The 26,846-nt window shown below is 45.0% G+C and overlaps 1 protein-coding gene across 1 annotated transcript in view; it reads left to right on the forward strand.

Moving 5' to 3' along the window:
* The window catches only part of LOC142576586 (fatty acid synthase-like), a 285,463-nt gene that overhangs the window by 191,154 nt on the left and 67,463 nt on the right, over nucleotides 1–26,846 (forward strand). The window contains exons 19-22 of the mRNA XM_075686771.1: nucleotides 375–494; nucleotides 1,721–2,076; nucleotides 12,482–12,835; nucleotides 14,853–15,096. Of these exons, the coding sequence (XP_075542886.1) occupies nucleotides 375–494; nucleotides 1,721–2,076; nucleotides 12,482–12,835; nucleotides 14,853–15,096 (1,074 nt within the window). The remainder of the gene's footprint in view (nucleotides 1–374; nucleotides 495–1,720; nucleotides 2,077–12,481; nucleotides 12,836–14,852; nucleotides 15,097–26,846) is intronic.

Consider the following 26,846-nt stretch of genomic DNA (forward strand, 5'->3'; position numbering starts at 1 on the left):
TAATCGTGGTTTTGGTACATAAACGTCATAATTCAATGCGCCAGAGGAGCTGGCTGCAACTGTTACTCTATTACTCAAGTACGGGCAGTAAATAAAAGCATTTAGGCGCAAGTGGTATTACCTCTGCACGACAATAAAGCAAACCAGCAAATAGGCGAAGACGACCATCACCGTATATTCTTCAAGATGGAATAAAATTCCCAGCTAGCCGCGCGGTTCTTTTCTGGAAAGGCAACTAACGTGCAGGTTATACACCTGTCCATCCTCTGGTCTACTTCTATTGCCTCTGAAATTTACCTTGTTAGTTTTATTTTTACGCTCACTGCGCACAACCTCTGTTCTCGCCAGTTAGTGAGCAGTTCCTGTCTCTACAGGTTCCCAAGAAAAGCGAGATTTCCTCAAGCACCGCTTCCCACAGCTCGAAGACAGACACATCGCAAACTCGCGCGACCTTTCCTTTGAAGAACACGTCCTCCGAGAAACTGATGGCCGAGGTAAGGGCTACAGGCTACCACACGGCATAACGAAATGAACAGTAAATGAGTTTCACAAATTGTGGCAAGAGCTTCTCATCTTTTTATAATAATTTTTCGAACCTAAGTCCAACGCGCACAGGCAACGGACAGATATTTGCTGCCTAATGCTGCCAAGTCTAAAGCATGACTCACAATTACAAAGTGCATTACAATAAAATGCACTGATTAATTGTATTAGAGGATATACCATGACGTGGAAAACTTCTAAAGTATCAGTAATTGTAAAATGACTGCCTTATAGCAAGAACGATCTCAGTTAAAGTATGTTTGAATTAAGCTGTGTCTAACGTCTCCTGTCCATTTTGATAATACTGTGCTGCCTATTTGTCAAAAAGCACAGGCTTAGGATGGGTCTCGTAACGTGTACTATACTTCCCTGTCAAATTATGCTGTACCATCCACCATAGTGTATGGCATAAGGGGCACCGCATTGATCCATGTAATTGGGAAGACGCGAGGGGAATCTTAAGGGGGCAATGTCCCCGGTATCCCTACTAAATAGCAACATGAAACGTAATACTCAATGCAAAAATAAGTAAGCGGAAACGCTATTCGAGAGTGAATTCACTTTTCTACGATTGGAAAACAGCTTCATTCAAAGCTGTGGCTACCTTTGTAGCTATTTAATTTTTCCGGTGCGCGACCAGCTTGCCTCTCAACGTTCGCTTAGTCAAATGACGTTAGCAGCACTCACAAATGTCAGTTATTTATGTAACTTATAGGGCACATTTGTGGCTATGAATGGAAGTGCGCCCATGTCTACGTATGCCATGACTGTTCATTTCTTTGTGAGCGATAAAAAAAGAATATTTCTTTCTATGGGTAAAATGTTGGTAAGCAAATTGTTTATGCTTATATTCAGCATTTAATTTCTTTGAAGTGTTACGAGAAGCAATAAATGACCCTGCTGAAAATCAACACAGAATTACCCTTCGAAACAATAGTTGGGAATAAAAATTAGGATTAAACGCAACACTACATAAACATTTTAACCCACAAAGGCAATATTTATTTAAAGGCATTTACAAGTCTACGTATTTCATTGTATGGCTTAGTTTGGTTTGTCAGCCAAACATGCAGTTGTTCTACGATTGCCTGAATTGGTAGTTGGTCTCCGATTACCTGCATACGAAACTAGGAACATAGAGCTAGGATTTATCAGCCCGTTTCATCCACCCATACAGGTGTGGACCTCGTGCTGAATTCGCTGTCCGAAGCGAAGCTCCAAGCCAGTGTACGCTGTCTAGCGGAACACGGGCGCTTCCTGGAGATTGGAAAGTTTGACTTATCCAAGGACTCGCCTCTGGGCATGTCTGTGTTCCTCAAGAGTGTCACATTCCTCGGTGTAACGCTGGAGTCTCTGCTTGGAGACAACCGCTTCGTCGTCCAAAAGAGGCGTCAGGTTATGAAACTCCTCCGCGATGGTATTGCATCGGGCATTGTGCGACCGCTGAATGCCGTTCAATTCAAGAGCGACCAAGCCGACGAGGCCTTCAGGTTCATGGCCGCAGGAAAGCACATGGGAAAGGTTGTGCTAGAGGTGAGGGGGAATTTTCAGCTTTCTTGCGTTGTTTACAATGGCCATGTTGATAAAAACTGAATTAGTACACATTTCCCGAACATATGGGCGTCATTGAACTAGTAAAATCATATTTATCCAACATCGGTACTACTTCCTTGCAGTGTCTTTTGGCCAATGTGAGGGCTTTGGTGGGAACCAAGTTTCATTATAATTCCTTTTAAATTTTGAAGTCAATTAGTTACAAAAGAAATAACATTGAAGTTATACATTCAAGAAATTCACTTACAAGACGCTGCCGTTATTGTTTCGGAATATCAGGGAAAATGAATCGATTGAGGCGAGGCTGTTGGCGCTGCACTCATTGTGTATTCCGAAGGGTATCACGGCAACAGATACCCTTACTATCATATCTGACTTACCCGCCGCAGTATCTCAGCGGCTGTAGCGTTAGACTGCTTAGCAACAATTTCTTTGGGGATGACGGTTATCCTATCACGTGATTCTGGGTTTTGATAGCCCAGGTTTCTGAGGATGGATCGGCCCGTTTTGCTGCCAGTTAGTCTGATATATTGTGCCGTGAGTTTCGCCTCGCACATTTCCTCTAGGGTGTTCGACACTCCTAGGTTCAGAATCATCTCGGTTGATGTGCATGCTGGTAAACCTAGTGCTGTTTTGACACCTTTCCTGATGAGAATGTCTACCTTGTCTCTCTCTGCTTTAGTTGTTTTTAAGTACGGGATAGCGTAGGTGATTCTGCTAATGATGATAACCGTCATCCCCAAAGAAATTGCTAACAAGTTAAGAATAACCCCTATCCCAAGAAACATGCACCCCATACACAACAAGGAACGCAGGAGAAGCAGGGTCCAAAGACTCCAAGGCTCCCTCCTCCAAACACAAGGGGTAGTGTACACCGATGCGGCAGAATACCCAGAAGGGCATTATGCTGCAGTAGTAGTGAGCGACAAAGGCGAGCTAGTCTCTAGCTGTAGCGTACGACACTCTTCACCAGATGAGGCAGAGATGGCGGCGATTGCCCTGGCAATCACACACCCATCAACTAGAATAGTCATCACCGATTCTAAAACTGCAATCAAAGCCTATGACAAAGGTAAGGTTTCCAAAGAGGCCGGCAAAATTCTGCAAGCAGGCAAGGAGAACGTACCTAACGACCTAATTAGGATAATATGGGCACCCGCTCATAGTGGACTCACAGGGAACGAGATCGCCAATGAGGTCGCCCGAGGACTCACACACCGGGCCCCAGCGCAGGCAGATTACTTCCTGTCCAAAAAGCGAGAGTTAACCACATACAGAGAAATTCTAGAACACTACAGAATGGGGAGGAGAACTCTGCCTCCCCCCCATAGATCTCTCACAAAGCAGGAAGAGGTAATATGGCGAAAACTGCAGACAGGTACCTTCCCAAACCCGTATATTCTGCACAAATGGCATCCTGAGGTGCACTCTCCAAAATGTAAAAACTGTGAAGGCACAGCAACGCTAAATCACATGCTTTGGGCTTGCCCAGCACTAAACGGCCTACATGGAAACAGAGAGTCATGGGAATCCTCCCTCCATAGCCAGGAAGAGCAAGCCCAAAAACAGGCCATCCGTCAAGCCCAGGCCGCCGCCGGAAGCCAACTGATTCCGGCCGACGTCTAGGGGGGAGGTAGACGGTGATAGGGAGAGCTGCGTCTCACCCGATCACCCATACTCTCTGACGGGTGTAAATAAAGTGCTATCTCTCTCTCTCTCTGCTTAGCAACAAGGTAACGGGTTCCAGCCCGGCCGTGGACGTCGCATTTCGAAGAAGGTGACATGCGAAAGTGGTCGTGTGTCGAGTGTATGCAAACTGTACAAGTGCTTTTATGTTCAACCTCAACTAAATTTGGATCCTATAATAGTGTTGCAAATGAATATGTATTAATTTTTGCGGTAGGTGTATCTGCGCTGTTCAAGTGTAATCAGCTTATTTGTGTATATATGATATGTGCGTGTGTTAGTATATTTCTTAGTATAAGTGCAAGAATATGTGCACGTCACCTGCAGGTGTTATTAATGGTTATGTTTCATCATTAATCTGCTTCATTTCCTGAATGCCACCAATGCTACGAGTTTCCAGTTGCCCGGGTCCAGTCAAGCTGTCTAAACACAGCTTCTCTAGCAGGTATTTCTACGAGAAACGTGTGTTTTTTTCTAGAAAATAAAGCTCAGAAGAAATGAAATGAAAAGGCTATGTGGTCGAAGTTAATCAGTAGCGCTTCACGACGGCGCAGTTCCTGATCCCGTGTGCATTTTGAATGTTTGTCCGTGGGAAATAGACAGGGATCATGAGCAAGCGCTGCACTTCGATGTGTACAGTTTCGCAACATCAAAGCCAACAATTGATTTTTTTCATCGGATGTGATTTAGACCTATCGGTACCCGGGAGCATTGCGTCATGCAAGAGACAACGTTGGTTTCGCTGCCTTTCGTGTCTTGCCAGAAGAGCTGTTTTCTGAGATATTAGACATTAGTTTCTCTATATTGAGTCAACAGATGCAAAGGTACCTAGGCAATATTTCTCTTATGGGTAGTTGATACTGTTGCTACATCCACCATTTTGTTGCGAGGGCGGAATCTTTCAATTCTTATGCTTCCTGAGCTTATGTAGTGTAGTATGGACGATCGTAGAAAATGGCCATTTTCTACGATCGTCTAAAACAGAAATACGCTTTCCATGTAGATTTATTTAAATACTTATTTGAACTACCCGCAAATAAACGCTTACGCCCTGAGCGTCGTAGACTCTCAGGGCAGAGAGCTAGCGTCTGCCACACTCGGTGCACAAAACCCGGAAACTGCAGAAGAGACGACGATCGCCCTAGCAACTACCACGTGCAGGGAGGCAGCTGTCATCTTCTCCGATTGTGAAGCATCTGTCAGGAACTACGCTAAGGGTCGCGTGTCGGCATAAGCACTCAAGGTGTTGAAACGCCGCAGTACTCCGACCCCTACACCTGTGTGAAATGGATTCCTGGGCACAAGGGGCTGGAGGGGAATGAAGCGGCACACGCCGCGGCCCGAGGCCACACCTGCCGGGCGAACCCTTCCTACTCTTGATGCGCCCGGTCTGCGTCAGCGGAGGCACAGACCGTACATATCACCTACTCAAGGATCCATCAACATCACAGGCTAGAACGCAGGGTGTACCCACCACCTCACCCAAAGCTCAACAAAGAAGAAAGCACTACACTCAGAAGACTGGAAAGTAATACTTACATCCACGAAATCCTCATGCATAGACTCTACCCAACGCTACAAGGATACCACTGCGCATTGTGCGGCGTACCATGCACCTTAGCGCACCTTATCCTCGAATGTCCATGGCATCTAAACAAAGACACATTGCCTTCACCGAGAGACTGTTCTAACGCCAGACAACAAATTGAAGACCTCATAGAAACGTGGGAGGCCAAGCTCGTCTCCGAGGACCTGGAACAACAACGACGCCTCGCCGCCTGGGCCAAGGAGGCAGCGAAGGCCAGAGGGTTGCTGGAATGAGAAGACCTCCCACCGAGAGTAGAACCAGGGCTTACCCCGGGATACTGTTTGGAAAATAAAAGTTTATTCCTCCTCCTTGTTTGACCCAAAAGCACTGAAATATCTTCATTGTATCAGTAGATAGGTCATGGTCCACTAATCCCTGGCAGCTGTTAAATGGACAAATTCGATGTCGGATGAAACAGAGAAACTCCTTTGACAATTATCTTCAAAATTCACATCATATTTAAAATATCTCAACAAATTAACTCAAAACACTTTACAATTCAGATGGCTCTCTTATTGTAAAAGAATCCTGCCTGATTTAAACGCTACTACTTCGAGCACTTTTCTATTCTTTGTTAACTTGCATTCTTCAGATTTCATATCGGATCCACTTGATGAGAGCTTCAGGTCAGTGATCAGGCAGGAAATATTTTATGGTTATTGTAAAGTTTATCAGAAACCGCCGTGGTTGCTGATTGGCTATGGAGTTGGGCCACTAAGCACGAGGTCGCCCGATGCAATCCCGGCCACGACCGCCGCATTTTGATGGGAGCAAAATGCGAAAACATCCACGTACTTATATTTAGGTTCATGTTAAAGAACCGCAGGTGGTCCAGATTTCCAGAGTCTGCCGATACGGCGTGCCTCACAATGATTTCGTGCTTTTGGTACGTAAAAGCCGATAATCTAATTTTATTAACGTACATGAGAAATCGCACGCTGCTTACAAATAAATGAGAGAAACGCAATTTTCTGCCACATTCACAGTCATATGTACATTTATGTACTTGTATTTGCAGTTCTACCAGCCGGTTATGGGCTGTGAGGAAGGGAGGGCTCAAAAATTAATATTTCATACATGATAAGAAAACAAAAAGACCATTAAAATGCACTGCACTGTGTAACCAATGAAGTTGGGGAGAATAGAAAGATACTGAAACGTCTGACAGAGTGACACGAAAAGAAAACAGAGCAAGTGGCAGCAAAAGTCGCAATGGATAGTTCATTAGTAATATTACATCATGACAATCAAGTTCGTAAATATATTTTGAAAGTATCTAGGAAGGTATGTTATCTTGAGATTTCAGCATCATTATATGGAGAACTATACTATTTTTGGAGCCTCCTTAGAAATGTTCTTGATTGCCGCATTTCGGCAGGGAAAGTAATTCGAATGTCTTATGGAAGGTGACCCAGTTAACTTGGACCAAGATTAAAAAAAAAACCCAAGAGCTCTAGAGAAATTGTACCGACTACATGGTAGCCGTAGCCATGTGTACTTAAATCCAGTATTTTTTATCGCGAAGTATTATTTATTTATTTGCTTTGATTAGTGAACTTTTCAATCATTGCTTGAATGGCAAACATGTCAATGACAAAGTTGTAGATCACCTTAAATAACCTCCGAATCAAGCATTTATGTCGTGCTGAAGTGTGCCTGGTGTTCTTGTTTTTTTTTCTAAGAATCTGGGAAACCTCACGCCGCACATGGACTGTAATTTTGTGCACTCGTCTTGTTCTGCAGATAAGTGCGCAAAACGAACGTGTGTTCCTTTTGCTCCCTTTAGCAATAGAAAAAAAACGTTGCGCAGGCAATGTCTATATAATGCGTTTTGGCGGATCTGTACAGCCAGCATATGCATATGATTACGTAAATCATATTGTCTTGACGTGTAAGCGTGCAGATAATAGGCAGTTTTAGAATAGCATTTGCCGCCTCACGTACGTTAAACGTAAGCACGTTTGCCAGACGTTATGGTGAGCGTCTCTTCAAGGCTTTTAGTTTATCGTACGGGAACTCAAACGTAAGGAAGACGTTATAAAAGCGGGGTGCCGTCTGGTGCCTCGTGCCAAACGTAGCCAACCCAAGACAATCCATTAACCACCATCTTTTGTTTCTATGCGGATGCGTCTTGTTGTGCCTGCGGGCGCGGAATCACTGAACGGTCTCAGAAAATGGACGCCCTATGCACTCATAATTAACGTTTCACGTGATTTCAGAGAAATCCAAAGCTCATTCGAATATTTACTGTCAATAAAAGCGACTGCGAGCGTAGCCATCACGAGAATTCCCGCTGAAGCGAGAGCCATGCGTGCTATCACGTTGGACATGCATGGGTGCCGCCATGTTGTTTCTTTGCGTCCGTAAACATTAAGAACATTAAACTTGCCAAATAACGTACGATATCACAGTGCACGTAAACCACAGAATCTCAATCAAGTTAACGCATGCGCAGTGATGACAACGCTATTTCTTTACGTACCTAATGCGCTTACGTTTGGCTACAAACGCTAAACCAAAACTGTCTAATAACGGGATATGTCAGCGGTACCACGCAGGTTACTTGCTCTTGAAAAAGACACTCACGCCCTTCACGACTGATCAGAAAGCTAAAATCATCCTTGCTTTGGGCGCCGCGAACGGCGACAAGAGGAAGGCAACTAAGTTATTTTGGATGTGGCATTGTGAAGGACGCCCTAGTCCGTCTACAATACTTTGAATGTACAAAGTCCTTGGCAAGACGGGTAGCTTCACAAAAAAGTGACACAGTGGCAACGGTAGTTCAAAAAGCGGAAACTTGATATTTTGGCATTCTTTGCTGCTACCCCTCACGGTAGTGTGCGCGACGTCAGTGCGGATGCCGGAACCTCAAAATTGTCAGTGGAGAGCATAAAAAAAATTTGTATGCACCCATACCATGCGCATCTTCATCAAAAACTTGAAGACCGAAATTTTGAAAGCAGACTTTGCTTTGCCAATTGGATTTTCACGAAATGTGAACAAGAACCGGACTTTCTGCCTCGCGTGCTTTGAATGCAGGAGGCTAATTTCTTGATAAACGGACACAACCCACACTAGTGGAGCGATAGGAATTCCTACTGGCTGGCGCAAACGCAACACCAATACCAGTGGTCGTTTAAAGTAAAGTGTGGTGCGGTCTTTTTGATGCCAACTTCATTCGACCCATCTTTTTTGAAAGCACACTAACGCCGCAATGCCACGTAAACGACGTCTTGAGAGTCCCGTGAACTATCTGTTGCAACGTTCTGCAGCGCACATTCGGAACATCTGGTTTCAACATGATGGTGCTCCTTTGCATAGCAGTAGTCAGTCTCGAGCGTGGCTCGACAAGCTTTTTCCTAGACAGTTGATTTGCCCGCAAGCACCACTACACTGGCCTACAATATGGCCGTGCACGACACCGCTGGACTTCTTATTGTGAGGCTACGTGAAAGATCGCGTTTATAGCAGCGATCGTTCTAGATGTCAAGATCGCTTGTAGATCGCTTGTATAACTAGATGCCCTAAAGGCAAATGTCAGCAGAGTCTACCACGAGATTCTAACGTCGTTGGTCAAAGATGCAATAGCACAAGCGTTGGAAAGAAACAAGTACTGCATTGCTTTAGACGGTGACTTGTTTGAGCACGTGCTATAAGCGGCAGTGGAACAGAACCACTCAAAACTGGTGTAAAACATGACTGTTTAACGCACCTTCACGATGTCACCCTAGCCTTACATGAAAAAAATCTTGCGACAGAGATAGAAATAGGTAAAAAACTGCTTTGTTTTGCCTCTTTTCCGGAGTTCAAGAGACAGATAGGGCGAACGTCTGAAACAGTTGCAACCTCTGCATGTTTCTTTGTGTGCGGTTGAGACGCCTTACGTGCTTTTGGGTTACTTTTTATTGAATTAAACTCCCGAGTAGCTATTTTCTGTTGTTTCGAGAGCTGCCTTTTTTTTTCTTTTTCGTGCTCTATTGCGCAATGTTTTCTAACATTTGTTGAATTTCTTTTGTAGCTTTGTTTCATAATACGCGAATGCTAAAGCTATTCCAAAGGCATCGTCATCGAGCAGAACCTGCTTGCGTCCGCAGATGCTAGAGCTTATCGTACCACTCTAGCTAAGTGGCGAAACCTCGCGAGCCATGCTAAAATGATGAAACCTTGTACTATGCGACGATAAATTAATGTAGGCGTATATCTTTGAAAGGTTGCTCGAAGGCGCGTTAGTTGCGGCGCGCGAGCGCGCATCTATGTCATGTTTGGCGCCTTCCGCGGGCTTTCGTTCTTCCTTAGAAGAAACAACGAGGCATACTTCAGCACTAAATGAATACTTGATTCGGAGGTTATTTAAATTTAGCTACAACTTTGTTATTAGCATGTTTGTAATTCGAGCAATAATTGAAAAGTGCAATAATTAAAATCAATTAATTAAAAATACTTTGTGATGAAAAATGTGCTGGCTCAAAGTACACACGACTGTAGCTACTATGCAGTCAGTAAGATTTCTCTAGAGCTCCGTTTTTTTTTTAAACTTAGCCCAAGTTAACTGGGACACCCGATATCGTACAGTCGTGTGGACCTACTATTGCCTTGCTCTGCGTACGTTAAAACGAAGCTTTTTTTGCGGTTTAGTATATCGCATGGGAAAAATTGTAAATATCTTTTCTTTTTACGAAAACTCCGCATTCAAGGTCAAACAATTTGCTTTGGTGGTAGACTGTAAAAATATATGCGCTACATGTTAAGATAGCCCTGCGTGTACACTGTGGATGTAGGGAGATAGAAAAAAGATATTTTGAAGCTCACAAAAATTTTTTTCTGCGTTTTCGTGTCAGCACCGGTTTTTTCCGACGCGAGGAAAGCCGCTTTGAGCAATCATGCCTGCGCTACGCAGCCCAGGCTTGCTGGCCTGGGATACCGACAACAAAAAGAATGATAGCATAGCCTGTATCAAAGATGAAAGAAAAACAGTGTGATTGCCAGCATTTAATTGTGAAAAGAGGCATGCTGTAGAGCAGTGTGGTTTGTTTTGAAAGTGTGGCAGGTGAACGATCCAGGCATTGGGCATAGGAACGTGGTTGACATGCACTTTCTTTAGCAATGCAAAAGAAAAGAAAAAAGAAAATGAATCATGGACCGGCCGCAGAAAATCGCTTGCCTTTGTTTTCATACAATAAAAACGTCAGTAATTGTTTGCTGAATAGGTTCACGGGCTCATTTTTCCTACCAATCTAGGGGTATAGGGTATCTATACTGTTCACGTGATCCACCTACTAAAATTTAAAAAAAACAATGCGTTTACAAAGTACTTTTTTCTTATTGTATTTTACCACATGCCTCTTAGGCACTTAGGGTTATCTAATTATGTATCTCACATATTTTTAACCAATTTCGAAATCTTAAGCCAAATGGTGATTTCTATGTTCTTCCAAAATACAGAAAGTTTCAAATTTTTTCCATGCAGCCTGCAAAATCTTTAATAGTTTATTTTACAGCTGTAATATGTTGACGGGGCTGCTATAATATACTTTATTCGCGCCTTCTAGATTTTCCTGTTTTTAGAAAAAAATCAAACTGCAATTTTACTGGCTTTTGCTGTTGCCAGAAACAATTGAAGTGTTCAAGTATTTCAAAAATTCAGTATTTTGACCCACACAACGCATCATTGTCTCGCCGTAAACACAATCTGAAGCACTGGATCACACAGGATAAGTTTGCGAAAATGTGTTCATTGGTGCTCTCTAGATTCGCGGACAAGAACAAGGAACTTTGGTTCCCATAATTGGTCCTAGTACGGCATAAACTCCTCTGTGCTGCGTGTTGCCCCACCCTACTCCTTATCCTTAGGCTTTAGCTTGGCGATCTTTTAATAATATCCCAAGCGCATTGCGGAGAAAATCGTACGTTATAAAGTAGACGCTATTCAAAAGTTATGTCTCTGCGTAAGACATTGTATCGTATTAATAGACTTTGTATGTGTGCTGCGTGAGCATTAATTCTTATTGCTTTCTTCTGCACTTTTAATAGTGAAGATAATAGGAATGCGCGTGGTGTTAGTCTTACATGTGCTACCCCAGACAAGGTGGCAATAGTTAATGTAGGTATGAAATATGGCATGGTGAATTGTAAGTTTTAATTTTGGCGGCAGTTCACAAGCTGCATTTAAACAAAAGAGCAATGGAACTAAATAATTTGCGTGTTAGATGGGAAATGTGCCCACTCCATCTCATGTACGAATCGAGGACAACTCCTAATAACATAACACTTAAACAACTTCTATTTCGTCGTTATGAAGAGAGCTTTGCTATTTAAAGTGACCATTTGTTCATTGCACGGAAGATAACAGTTCTAGTCTTCGAGGAGTCAATAGTACGTCCGCCGGCTGTGTACCATTTATGCAAGGTGATGAACAGTGGGTTTCCATTAGTAATATTTATTCACTATATTCACAATATTTATTCACTGGAGAAGCCACTGAGGATGATGCTAGTATCATCTGCATACAAAATATAAGACACATTGTCTGCAATACTCATAAGGTCGTTAGGGTATACATTACAAAGAATAGGACCTAACGAACTACCCTGGGGAACTCCACAACGAATCAGCTACAAGCAAGATGGAAAGTTGTCAAAGAGAGACTGCTTGCTTGTGGCTGCTCAGAAATGAGTGTATGAGGTCAAGTGGAAAGCACTGAATACTGTAATGATCAAATTTATGGAGAAGGTTAAGCAGGTCAAGAGCCCTGCTAAAGTCAACAAAAAGGCCGATTGTTAACTTTTTCGCTATGGGACTCAAAATGCATTCAAAAATTGAAAACGATTTTTTAGCTGTAGAAGAGTCCGCTATAAATAGCTTCCTCGTTGCCTTCGTATTTTCCGGTACGTGTTCATTACATCGAAGATCTGACGTTGGATCTTGTTGGAGCTTGTTTACGTTTTTATTAAAGTTCAACTACTCTTTCATGTAGCCGTGTAAGAGCTGTGACGGCACTCTGTAATTAATGGTCGAATTTGTCAGCAGTATGCACTCAGCTCGTAGCCGTGAGCCCTCAAACAGAAATTCGAGCACTTTGCTGTCAAATACATGCAACTCAAATTCGTGCAGATCCGTCCTGAAGAAGCGCAGCCGCTGGAAGCACCTGCCACGCCAGTTACCGTGAAGGCTACCGCGCGCTCCCGATTCTACGAACGGAAGTCGTACGTTATCGTTGGAGGCCTTGGGGGTTTCGGCTTGGAGCTCGCGGAGTGGATGGTGAACCGAGGATGTAGGAAGCTGGTGTTGACGACGCGTTCCGGAGTGCGCACAGGCTACCAGCGTCTTTGCCTCTATCGATGGCGTGAAGCAGGTGCCAACGTCCTTGTGAGCAAAATCGATGCCTCCACGCTGAATGGCTCTCTGCAGATCATCAAAGAAGCCGAGGCCATCGGTCCTGTTGGTGGAATCTTTAACCTAGGCGCGGTAAGTTCGCTGGATGATGCATGCTAACCTTCAGTGGGAGAGAGAAGTTTATAGACTGCGCCTTGAATCTAAAGAAGAGCGCCGTGGTCTGGCATCGTTAATGCTAGAAATTTCCAACTGCGAAGGCACAACAAAAGCTTCTTGCGCAAGAACCACAATGCAGCACTCAGAGCCCGGTTCTTTACCTTCAATTAGATAAAATTTAACTATTGCTCTGCAGGCGTGACCCACAAAGTTTTCTTGTTGACAGTACGTTCTTATCGGCACGAAGCAAGCAGAACGCACCTTCAAGAAAACCTACAAAATCGTGGCCAGATACACTGCTTGTAGCATCAATGAAATGTGTATGTTTAGTAACTAACCGATCAGTTACCTTAGCGCTAAAATGAGGCTGCGATACTTCAAAGATATCTGGCCGACACTATAGAAACGTGTGGTTTGACATTTGTGAGAGCTAATGCGGCCTTTTACGACAGACATTCCTGGCCAGCATTTCAGTGTTTATGAATAAACACTGAAACACGAAACAAGCACTCAATGAGGCCGATGTGCGCATACTCTAAAAGAAATGTAACGCTGTTACGATATCTTTCATTCTACTCTTTGGTACCTATTGTGTTAAAGAAAAAAAAACAGTACACGTCTAAAAATAGTCGCACTTAAAGCGCCAAAGCAAAACGCTGCATATAGCAGACGTTGGAAGGTAAACGACGTTGCGGGAAAATGAGCAAGCAAAGTAACTAGCATTATTTAATATCGTTGCAGTGCACAAATACACATGACCGAGCAAAGAACGACAAGAACGCCAAGTTTCGACTCAATCTTGTTCGACGAAAACAGGGCTCTATGGAAATAAAGATGCGTTGCTGGTGCATCCGAACACTCAAAGGTATTTCTTGAACCAGGCCAGGACTGTCAAAGGTGACAAGAAGCAGACGAAGGCAAAAGTTTCATGTCACTCACGTACAATCTTGCACGTATCCCACTTTTCCTGGCTGACTCGACAAACACGTTCGCGGTGAGATAATCAAGCTCCTTTGAGAACTTTACTATCTCAGAGAACGATTGTCTACGAAAGGAACTTTCCTTTTGGAACTTGATTATCTGAGGAAACGATTCTCTCCCAAAGAAACTCGATTATCTCAGGGCAAACATATTTGGTCACGTCAGCCAGGTAGAGCACGAGATGTGCAAAATTGCACGTGATTAACATGAAACTCTTCCCTTTATCTGGTTCTTGCCGCCTTTGAGTGTCATGGCCTAGCTCAAGAAATATCTTTGAGCGTTCGGGTGCACCAGCAACGCGTCCCTGTCTACATAAATCCCTGTTCTCAATCCATAAAGTTTATGTGCCTTCGGGCGTTCTTGTTGTCGTTCTCTGCTCGTCCGTGTGTATTTGTGCGCTGGAACGACGTTCAATAATGCTGGTCACAACCAACTAGCCTAGTTGCCTACGCTAAGCAAACTGACGCCTCAAAGTACATCCTAGTGAGAATCTGGCTTTCTGTCAAAGGAATTAAGGTGGAAATATCCCTAATCACAGTAGTTTAAGTAATGATTACTAAACATACGGTGTGCCACCTAAGCTAAAGACCGTGCAGAATAACGTGACCGTAGCAAATTTCTGGACAGGATTTACCGTATAGGTCGATAGACTTATCAGGCTTATATGGCCTACAAACTGTATTGTCTTTACATGATGTATATTAGCTCAGCAAAAATACAGCACGCATAAAAGGAGGCACTACAGAGGCTGTCAGTGTTTTGTGTAGTGCGGACGCCAAATTCTCTTTTATTGTATAACACCCACGTGCCTTCTTTATAAAAATTATATGATACCTCGGCGAGTGTTTTTTTTTATATGTGATCAACTCAATGCAATTGTAAACACATTACACGGAACTAAGCGAAGAGATGAAGTGAGCAGGACAGGTCCCCATAACGCTTGTATCTTTCTTGAAGGATGTAGCTACCAGCGGGACACTTTAAGTCCCAACTTTCTTTTGTTTTCCGCCAGGTGCTTCGCGATGCGCTTCTGGAGAACCAGACAGCCGAGGCCTTCGAAGCTGTATGCAAAGTAAAGATCGACGGCACCCGGTACTTGGACGAGTTGTCCCGCACTTTGTGTCCAGAGCTTGATCACTTCGTCGTTTTCTCCTCTCTCACCTCCTGCCGGGGCAACATCGGTCAGTGCAACTACGGCTATGCTAACTCCGCTATGGAACGTATCTGCGAACGTCGAGCTGCAGCTGGACTACCCGGTGAGCTGATCCGTCTACATCCGTGCCTGTGAAATGACAATTAGACTAATAATGCAAAGCCAAGCCACGATACAATAGCAAGTACAAAACACATCGCTGGCTTCCTACTCTTTTATCCTTCTCCAAACAAGCGATTTTTACCTGTCAAAAGCAAATGTGGCACAAGAGAAAGAAAAAGTAAAACAAAAGAGGGGTATTAAACAAATACTAAAAGAATAAAAGTAAGAATAACCAAGAGCTCAAATCAACACGAAAAGGATCTACATGAGGCACACACACGCACAAAAAAGAAAACATCAAAATTAGCTTACACGCATGCCAAGATGTGTAGTTTCCACGTTCAAAGTTTGGAAAACGCGATTTATTGGAAAATGTAGTAATCTAAGGTAAATTGATGCACTTAGTCTCGCAATCTGTAACCTCGGATGCATCTGTACACGTGCTTCGAAGTTGCGTCCGACTGCACAATGGCATTACCTGCCGTGTTAGAAACATAGACGGCACGTGGCGATCCTTTATGTATTACCAGCACCTTAACACAGTTACGTAGAAGGGCGTCTAGCCCGTGCAGTTCATAGATGGTGGCCTTGACCGCGTGTATGGTGCCCGCTGTTTCTTCAACGGCTTACGCTCCGGGTACTGGCATATTGCCGTGGAATATTTTCGCAGTAAAACAACGGCATTTTCAACGACTAACTGCCTTTACCAATTCAAGGGCGTGTCATTTCGACTTAGTAACACCCCTGCCACCTTAGAGCGCATAATAGACTGTCTCCTCGGAGGCTTTCATTGGTCCTCATATTTTTCTTACTAGGACTGGTATGAAGTCATTGTTTTTTGACCAACTTTCGAAACGTGTATAGAACACCTCTCAGTCTTCCTCGATGTTTTTCGTCTAGTCGGACTGCTGCTGAACTTGTCGAAACGCCACTGCCTGCCCCGTCATGTCACAGTGTTTCGTCGTATTATGCACTACTGCTATACAAACAGATCAGGCAAGAATCTGGGCAGTGAAAAAAATTATCCATTACCTGATCTGCTAAGGATGTCCGCAGCTGTCTAAGGCTATACTCATACTTCCACCGCTTCGCGAATAATTTTGCGGACATAGCGACACCACACGCTGAGCATTTGAGGCAAGATTCTCGTTTTTCGTATGGCCCTGATCAGCCCTCTCTAGACACTCCGGATACATGGCCACTATGACCCGGCAGTGCCTACCGAGGTCCGTACCGAGGCAAGTGGCCATGGAGGCGGTGCCGTACTAGCCCAACGTCAACGTGGTTATGACCGCGTCATCGGCTACGGTAACCACCTCCAATAAGGCGCATAGCGCAATTATTCCGTTAAAGAGCGTGAATGCATGGGTCTCTTTGTGTGGTTGGGAAATACCGCCCCTGCTTATACGGTTGACTGTTTTCTAAATTTACCGGCCACCATGTGCTCTGTTGGCTGTCCCCTTGAAGAAATCCTGCCAGCCGGCTTGGTCGTTGGGGTCTGTGCTTACAATAGTTTTCATATTCTGTCGTCTACAAATACGCTCGCCTGCACCAGGACACAGATTGCTTTTCCCGGTATCTGGTGGACAAACCTGCGAACACTCATGAGGACGCCAACAACTTTTTTTTTTATGTCGAACATGATTCAATCGGATGGCTCTTCGTGGCAAGAAAGCAATCGCCTGGAATCATCGCGTAAATTTGCATCAGTCCGCAAATTTGTGAAACAGGAGGGTTTCCTATACCACGCAATTTTCAACCTGGCAGACCTGACCTCCTTATTGTCGTGACCTTCGTGAAGTTCGGGGAAGATATTTCAGTGTTTTCAGCGAAATTCACCAAGCACCTACTGCCGGACACCTTGGCGTATCTCGCACCTACGAGTGCGCCCGGCGCAGTTTTCATTTTTTGCGAGGCCTTTCATGTTCCGTCCGCTGTTACATGGCCACTTGCGAATCATGCCATCGTCAAAAAGTAGTCTCGTTACTACCTGTTGTTCAACTTCAGGTAATCAACATACCCGCGAAACCATTTCGCGTAGCAATACCCTCGCGCACAACTTTCTTTGGCTATGAAGGAAAGCTACGAAGCCAAAGCACGCACAAGGGAGTCCCCCTGTGAAAAGAGTCCCGCGTTTTCATCCACGTTACTTTGGGTGCAATTCACCTGCAGGCTTGCAGTGACGCCTGACACCGGCAAGAGATGCCGAGAGCAAGTGGCGCTATGCTAATCCAGCTACAACCATTTTAGGAAGGCCCACTAAGCTTGAACAACGACAGTCCCTCGCCAGATAAGGAACTGCCATCCCTGGTGGAGTATTCGGCCACTACCTCCTTGATGATTCCTGCAATTAATCCATGGTCCTCAGTCCCCAGCAGCTGCGGAGCACCTGACCAAAGCGGCGGTCAGACCTGCAACGCAGCAGAGGGTGCTTAGAATCTCAGGGTCCGGAGAGGCCGCCAAAAGAAACTGACGCTGTCAACCTCTAACAGCCGAACTCTGTCGAGTGAGGCTAGCTTACCAAGAAGTTTTGAGGAAATTTCAGACATTGTTTAGAATATCATCGACCTCAGCGAGAAAGAAGAACTGGTGAGGCTTATGCATTGCTGAATAACGGGCACTTCCTCTGCTATAGAGGTCTACCAGAGAAGAAGCAATATGGGGTAGGATCCTTAATCCATAAGTACATAGCGGGAAACATTGACTAATTCTGTAGCATTAATGAGAGTGTAGCAGTATTCGTAATCAAACGTAATAAGAGGTATAGATTACAGGTAGTACAAGCCTACGCTACAACATCCAGTCACGACGATGATGAAGTAGATCAGTTTTATGAAGATGTACAATTAGAGACGAGAAAAGTGCAAACTCCGTATACTATAGTAATGGGCGACTTCAATGCAAAAGTGGAGAAAACGCAGGCTGGGGAACAAGCACTTGAAAACTATGGCGTCTATTCAAGGAACGCTAGAGGAGATATGCTGGTAGAATTCGCAGAAAGGAATAAGCTTTGAATAAAATACACCTTTTTCAGTAATCGCAGCAACAGAAAATGGCCCTGAAGAACCCCAATGGCGAAACCAGAAATGATATTGATCTCATACATCCTGCCGTCCCCAGCATAGTGCAGGATGCAGAAGTGATAGGTAGAGTAACGTGCAGTGATTATAGGGTAGTAAGGACTAGGGCTTACCTCAATTTAAGGAGAGAAGTAGCAAAATTGGTCAAAAAGAAACAGGTCAATGTAGAGGGAGTAAGGGTAAAAGCAGACAAATACCGGCGGGTACTTGAAAACTGATATGCAGACTTAGAACCAAGAGATGATGATGACATTGACGTAAGGAATTAAACCGTAACTAGTCTGGCTTCAGAGGGAGGAATTGAAGTGGGAGGCTAGGCACGAAAGCAACCAGTAGGCAAGCTCTCCCAAGTAACAAAGGACCAAATAATGAAACGACAAAGAATCTAAGTGTCGAACGCGAGAGCTAAGATAGAATTCGCAGAATTGTCAGAACTGATCAACAAGGCAAAAATAGGAGAAATTAGAACCGGACGCAGCCTTAAAACCGGACGCAGCCTTAAATCAGTGAGAAGTAAAGTTGGCATAGGACAAACCAAGATGTATGAACTAAAAGATAAGCGGGCTAAGGTCACCAGCAATATCGAAGGTATAGTAAAAGCACCGGAATTATGCTGTACTGACCTGTACAATATACCGAAGAGTGAGAATACCTTCATTAGAAACAGTGATGTACAGGAGACAGAACCACCTCCTATAACTAGAAATGAAGTCAAAATGGCCTTACAAGACATGAAACGAGGAAGAGCGTCAGGAGAAGATGGAATGACAGTCGATTTAATCAAAGATGGAGGACGATTGGAAAACTGGCGGCTCTTTACGCGAGGTGTCTATCGACAGCAAGGGTCCCAGAAAACTAGAAGAATGCAAGCAATATACTAATCCACAAAAAAGGGAGACGTTACATAATTGAAAAGTTTTTGGCCCATTAGCCCACTCATAGTATTATACAGAAAATTCACCAAAAAATCTGCGATAGAATAAGGGCAACACTGGACTTTATTCAAACAAGAGAACAGGCTGGCTTCAGGAAGAGATACTCTACAATGGATCACGCCCATGTCATAAATCGTGTAATCGAGAAATCCGTAGACTACAATAAGCCTCTCTATATGGCTTTCATAGATTACGAGAAGGCATTTGATTCAGTGGGGATACGATGTGTCATATACGCATTTTGCAATCAAGGAGTACAGACCGTTTGCGCAAATAACTTGGAAAATATCTACATAGATTCCATAGCTACCTTAATTCTAAACAAGAAAAACAGGACAATACCTATAAAGAAAGGAGTCAGACAGGAAAGCAAAATCCACAATCTCCCCAATTCTATTCACTGCGTACTTAGAAGGCGTATTCAAGCTATTAAACTGGGAAGGCTTAGGAGTAAGGATCGATGGCGAATATCTCAGCAACCTTTGGTTTGGCGATGGTATTGTTGTATTTAGCAATAATGCAGACGAGTTACAACAAACGATTGAGGACCTAAACAGAGAGAGTGTAAGAATGGGGTTGAAGATTCAATGCAGAATACAAAGATAATCATGAATAGCCGGGCAAAGGAACAAGAGTTCAGGATCGCCAGTCAGCCTCTAGAGTCTCTAAAGGAGTACATTTACCTAGGTAAATTAATCACAGGGATCCCTGACCATCAGAAGGAAATTCATAGAAGAATAAAAATGGGTTGGATCGGATACGGCATACAGTGTCAGCTCCTGACTGGAAGCTTACCATTATCATTAAAAAGGAAGATGTTCAATCAGTGCATTTCACCAGTGCTGATATATGGGGCAGAGACTTGGAAACTCACAAAGAAGCTTGAGAACAAGTTAAGCGCCACGCTAAGAGCTATGGAACGAAGATTGTTAGGCATAACGTTAAGAGATCAGCGCAAACAGGTATAGACGATATTCTAATTGACATCAAGAGAAAAAAGTGTAGCTGGGCAGGTCATGTATTGCGCCAGTTAGATAACCGTTGGACTATTAGGGTTACAGAACGGGTGCCAAGAGAAGGGAAACGTAGTAGAAGACGTACGAACACTAGGTGGAGCGAAGAAATTTGTAATGTGCGGCCAGTAGTTGGAATCGCTTGGCGCAGAGAAGGGGTAATTGGAGATCGCAGGGAGATGCCTACGTTCTGCAGTGGACATAAATCAGGCTGATTATATATATATATATATATATATATATATAATCAGCCTGATTTATGTCCACTGCAGAACGTGGGCTTCTCCCTGCGATCTCCAATTACATATATATATATATATATATATATATATATATATATATATATATATATATATATATATATATATATATATATATAGCCACATCATCAGAAGCTAACAATCACTGACACCGAGGACAACGTAGGGAAAATTTTTCACATATCCGTGAGGAATTAGTAGGCAAGAAAAACATCGGTACGATGAAAGCAATTTTAACGCAACGCAGCAGTACAGGACAATAATAAGATATTAGCAAATACGATGTTAAACGCATTAACAAATACAGTAAACGCAATAGCATAATAACATGATAACATACATATATTAGGGTGAATGTCTTGATGTCCCAAATTGAGCCTCTCATCTAGGCCGTTTTATTTCGGGTGATGAGGTGCGGAAAAGCTATAGGCTAATCCTTCTATCACAGGCGCATTGCTAGAGCGTCCTCCTAAACGCTAGTCCATTGCCGGACACCACCGTCTTGGTGTTCCGTAACATATTTCACTCCAGTAACGACAGAAGGGAATTTACCTCTTCCATTCCTGGTTTTGTAGCTGTCATGCGTGTGCATCTATGACATCAAGGAATGCTTCAGCCTTGCTCACTGCCTAGTCTCGCTATTTGGTTTCGGCAAAATCCACGTGAATGACTTCAAATGGTACTTGGGTAGGATTAACGACGACAAGTTCATTTGTTGTAGAGAAGTTTACATGGCCTTGTTAATCTGTTACTGGTGACGGGTTTGCATGCTGCCTTTTTTATTTGTTCTCTTGTATTTCTCCACGTCAATTGGCTTTTTGTCTTACAATAAGTTTTCCTGGATTAAACCTGCTCTCCTGACTCCTGAGTGTCAGGGTGCAACTCCTCAAACCTTTGGCACACAGTTTCCTGGCTCACAAAACTTGCCATTATCGCAACTCAAGTCTTCGGTGCTTTCCGGCAAGGTGTAAAGGTGTCCATGAGCACGTGTGTTCACTTCTGTGATGTTGAGCCTGAAAAGAGCATCTGCGACAGGGAGCATATCACTGGGTCGACAGCTTACATCAAAAGTGAACTGTTGTATTGCACTTATCCGACGAGCCACCGTGCCCTTAAGTTGGATTAATCCCTGGAGGTGTGCTAAGGCTCGGATGTCAGTGAAAACCGAAAGTGCCGACCCTCTATGTAACTTCTGAAATATCGCAGTGCCATCACAATAGTCAGTACCTTTTTGTGTAGTCGTATAATGTTCTTGAGATTTGGAAACATAGAATAATAATATCCAATCGCTTCCAGTTGCCATCCTCACTTCTCTTTTGTGTATCGTTGATATGAAATTGCCCCTTTACCTTCTTGTGAAGCGCCCATGCAGAGTTCGAAAGCTTCGCTTCAGTCACGTTGCCTAAGCACTACGATATAGCTTCAAGCAGGTGCTGATACGTTTTCTCGAACTTTGCACTCTGCCGAAAGGGCACCTCCTTTTGCTTGAGCTTAAGGAGGCATCGTGTTTTTGCAGCATAATCTTCCATGAACTGGCAGACATGACCGGCGAGTCTAAGGAAAATGCGAAGTGAGTTAAAGTCGGATTGCTTAACAAGCTTCGCATCCTTTGTACAGATTTTCTTTTGTTGTTCTGCCTGAAAATCTTGTTCTGAAAGACAACATGAAAACATCAGTATGAAAATTCGCTCTTGTCAGTTGTGAACCTTGACTTGCTGAGTGCTTCTTATGCGCGAGAGGTGCTATTTTATGTTCTTATTATATATGTGCGCATATGATGATATCGTCAATTTATACCTTAGAAAAGTTTCCCTTTAACTCATCGAGAATGTCATTCATCATTTCCTGAAACCAAGCTCCACAATTAACTCAATGGCAAACGATTGTACTCGTACACATCGACAGGCACCACAACCATAGCAGTGTACAGCTTGTAGTTTTCTTGTAGTGGCGCCTGGCAGTATTTCTTACTTAGGCAGATCCGCGAGAGCTACTTTGTTCCCACAGTTTCATTCAGGATCTCGTCTATTCAAGGCATAAGAAAAGGAGACAAACCAGTCTGCCCTTTAATCTACCTGTAATCTGTGCAAAGTAGAAATGACCAATCGTCTTCGGTACTACGGTGATTCGCGACGCAAAGGAGGATGTTGAATGTCTTACAATACCGGCATTTAGCATTTGCAGGAATTCTGCTTATAGCCAGGTCTTCTTTCCCGTGGGGGGGACACGTACGGCTTTTTACTCACTACTGCGGTGTCACGAAGCTTACAAAGCAGTTTAGATACATCTGCTGCTGGTGTGTACGTCTCCACACAAATGAGTTCCGGAATATTGGTCGGTACCTCATCAGTGCCCTTAGCTCTGCAATGTGCATTTATATTCAGCGCGCATTAGGCAGATGTAGTTTCGTCAGTGGTCTTTTCACCTCTCCCAGAAAACATCACCTTCAATCTCTTTATATCAGGTCTAGATAATATTGTAGCAGGAAGAAAGAAGGCCCACGAGTGTAAAATATAGTATATTTACAATGGTGTATATGGCTTTCAGGCAACTGCCAGACTTCGTCTTCCTCTAGTCTAAATCAACTTCTTCCTTCCCTTCACCGTAACATCACCCTCCCAGCGGGGTAGCTCCGTGCCGGTGCAAGTTATAGAGCCTCACTTAATGGGGGGACATAAGGATTGAGCCTGGCTACATGAACAACATCGCTGGTGACTTTGGGAGGCACTGAAGGCTGACCGACTAGGGCGATCTCATATGTTACGTCGGACAGTTGGCGTAAGAACTGGTACGGACCAGAATAACGGGAAAGTAGTTTTTCCGACAAGCCGAAGCGACGTGAAGGCGTCCAGAGAAGGACAAGGGAAACAGGTGAAAAATTGTGATCACGGTGCCGAAGGTCGTAGCGTCGCTTTTGAGAAGCTTGCGAGACTGTTTGGCGAAGACGGGCGACATCTCGAGCCTGGGCGGCCAAGTTGATAGCATCGCGAGCGTAACCAGTGCTGGGTGATTGTACTGCGGAAGGTAGCAACGTGTCAAAGGGCAAGGTGTAGTCGCGGCCATACAAAAGGTAAAATGGTGAAAATGCGGCTGTGCCATGACGATATGAATTTGAAGCTGAACATTTCGACAGAATTGCCTGTCTGGTTGGGAAATTGATTAGGACTTGAGACTGACTCCAACCAAATAACTGAATTTTATTAGCCCGACGTTTCGGAGCCCATTCGGCTCCTTCTTCAGGGGGTTGTACTTCGGGGGGTAGCGGTGCGCCGCTTTTAAAGCGTCTTTTTTGAATAAAGGAGGGGGGAGCACGGGAGGTGCGGAGACACTTCACAGACGGAAAGGTGGGGAGAACAAAAGGAAAGGGGGGGGGGGCGTTGTTGACGGCTTCCATGGTGCTGGGATGACCGTTGCTGGGGGGAGTGCTCGCGAGGGTGCCCTTGATGGGAGGCCGGGGGGGAGGTTACAGGGTCGCGCCGACGTTTTTGTGTTGGTGAAACAAGCGGCGAGTCTACCTAGCTGTGCCTCCTTTTCTTCTTTTCGTCATGTCGCCAAGGCTATGGACATATACCGAGGGTAGGTTGCCCTTCACGCGGTTTATATTATTCCCCGTATTCTGAATGTGCCATGACTCCAGTAGTAGTCTCTTTCGCCAGTTCGTTTCTGTTTGAAGGATTTCAGTTTCCTGGAAAGCAATTTTGTGGTCGGCGTCGTCAGAGTGTTCGGCGACGGCACTGCGAATACGGTTGAATGTTGAAATACGGTTGAAATCCTTCAAACAGAAACGAACTGGCGAAAGAGGGAGGGCACCCTCTCTGGCGAGGGTGCCCTCCCATCAAGGGCACCCTCGCGAGCACTCCCCCCAGCACCGGTCATCCCAGCACCATGGAAGCCGTCAACAACGCCCCCCCCTTTCCTTTTGTTTCCCCCACCTTTCCGTCGGTGAAGTGTCTCCACACCTCCCGTGCTCCCCCCTCCTTTCTTCAAAAAAGACGCTTTAAAAGCGGCGCACCGCCACCCCCCGAAGTTCAACCCCCTGAAGAAGGAGCCGAATGGGCTCCGAAACGTCGGGCTAATAAAATTCAGTTATTTGGTTGGAGTCAGTCTCAAGTCCTAGACGATACGAATTGTACGCGAAAGTAATGCATGGTAAAGCGACGGTCCCAGTCGCGGTGATCGTCGGAAACGTACATGGCCAGCATTTCAGTTAGTGTGCGGTTGAGTCGCTCGGTGAGGCCGTTCGTTTGAGGGTGGTACGCGGTAGCGATCTGGTGTTCTGTAGAACGAAGCGGAGCAGATCATCGACGGCCTTCAATAGAAAGTAGCGGCCGCGATCGGTAGCAACTGGTAAGGGGCGCCGTGGTGCAGGATGACGTCGTATAGTAAGAAGTCGGCGACATCTGTAGCGCAGCTGGTTGGCAGCGCTCGTGCGATGGCATATCTCGTGGCAAAATCGATCGCTACAGCAATCCATTTGTTTCCTTTGCTGGAAATTGGAAAGGGGCCAAGGGGGTCGAGGCCCACACGGAAGAAGAGCTCTGTAGGGATACCAGTTGGTTGAAGCAAACCAGCGGGAGGCATCGCAAGCGTCCTCCGGCGCTGACACAGGTCTCAACAAGCGACATAACGGCGCACAGAGCGATAAGTGCCGGGCCAGAAGAAGCGGCGCCGCAGGCGGTCGTAAGTACGGGTGATGCCCAGATGTCCAGCAGTAGGAGCGTCGTGAATTTACTGGAGCACGGCGAGTCGAAGGTACTTGGGAACGACTAGGAGGAGCTCCGGGCCGTCAGGACGAACGCTACGACGGTATAAAGTTACATCGCGCAAGGTGAACCTCCGGAGGGACGGGTCATTGGGCGACGAGCTTAGGCTCTCCATAAGTGTTCGAAGAACAAGATGTTTACGCTGCTCGTCGCTAATTTGGAGGAAGCCCGAGAGGGATAGAACACCGAGGTCCGAGTCTGCATCGGTATCGTCCGGTTGATTGCGGAGCAGGCCGTCAGCGTCTTTATGCAGGCGCCCTGACTTATACATAATAAAAAATGTATATTCTTGTAGACGCAATGCCCAACGTGCAAGTCGTCCAATTGGGTCCTTCAAGGAGGAGAGCCAGCAGAGGGCGTGATGATCGGTTACGACGCGGAAGCTCTGACCGAAAAGGTACGGTCGAAATTTCGCGACCGCTCATACGAGCGTGAGACATTCTCTCTCAGTAATGGTGTAATTTCGCTCGGACGTGGAAAGAAGGCGGCTAGCGTAAGCAATGACACGGTCTTGGCCCTGTTGAAGCTGAGCGAGGACTGCGCCGATGCCATGACCACTTGCGTCAGTTCGTACTTCACTGGGCGCAGAAGGATGAAAGTGTGACAGAATCGGGGAAGTTGTAAGCCTCTCAATCAGGGTAGAGAAGGCTTTCTCCGGTAGTGGTCTCCAAAAGAAAAATATGTCTTTCTTAAGAAGGTTAGTAAGAGGGTGGGCGATGTCGGCAAAATTTTTCACAAATCGCCGGAAATAAAAGCATAAGCCCAGAAAACTACGGACATCGTTTGTTGAACAAGGTACAGGAAAATTTCGCACGGCGTGAACTTTTTGTGGATCAGGTTGGATTCCGGCGGCGTTTACGAGATGGCCAAGCATGTTAATTTCACGGCGACCGAAATGGCACTTGGAGGAGTTTAGCTGAAGGCCAGCCCTGCGAAACACGGAGAGTATGGTTGTGAGGCGCCGTAGGTGGCTCTCAAAGTTCGGCGAAAACACAATCACATCGTCAAGGTAAAAGAGGCATGTAGACCACTTCAAGTCCTGCAAAAGAGAATCCATCAGGCGCTCGAATGTAGCTGGCGCATTGCACTATCCAAAGGGCATGACTTTAAATTGGTACAGGCCGTCCGGTGTGACGAAGGCGGTTTTCTCGCGGTCCATCTCATCGACGCTAACCTGTCAATAGCCAGAGCGGAGGTCAATTGATGAAAAGTATTGGGATCCGTGAAGGCAGTCAAGAGCGTCATCAATGCGAGGCAGGGGATAAACATCCTTATTTGTTATCCTGTTGAGGTGACGGTAGTCAACGCAGAAGCGCCACGAGTTCTCATTTTTCTTTACTAAGACAACCGGTGATGCCCACGGGCTACTGGAAGGTTCAATGACGTCCTTGTCCATCATCCTGTCTACCTCTTTCTGTATGATGGCCTTTTCTGATGCGGAGACACGATATGGGCCGCGTATCAATGGGCCTGGCGTCACCGGTGTTGATGCGATGCGTGACAACAGATGTCTGGCCAAGTGGACGGTCGTTCAAATCAAAGATGTTCCGATAAGATGACAGGAGGTGACGGAGGGCTGTTGTTTGCTCGGAAGGAAGGTCAGGGGGGATCATCTTAGAAACATCGTCCGCAGGCGTCGAGTACGAAGGAGTGGGTGACAAAGGTCAGTTGGTACTGAGGAATGATTCAGAGGTCAAAGC

This window comes from Dermacentor variabilis, chromosome 3 (genome assembly GCF_050947875.1).
Source record: "Dermacentor variabilis isolate Ectoservices chromosome 3, ASM5094787v1, whole genome shotgun sequence".
NCBI lineage: Eukaryota > Metazoa > Arthropoda > Arachnida > Ixodida > Ixodidae > Dermacentor > Dermacentor variabilis.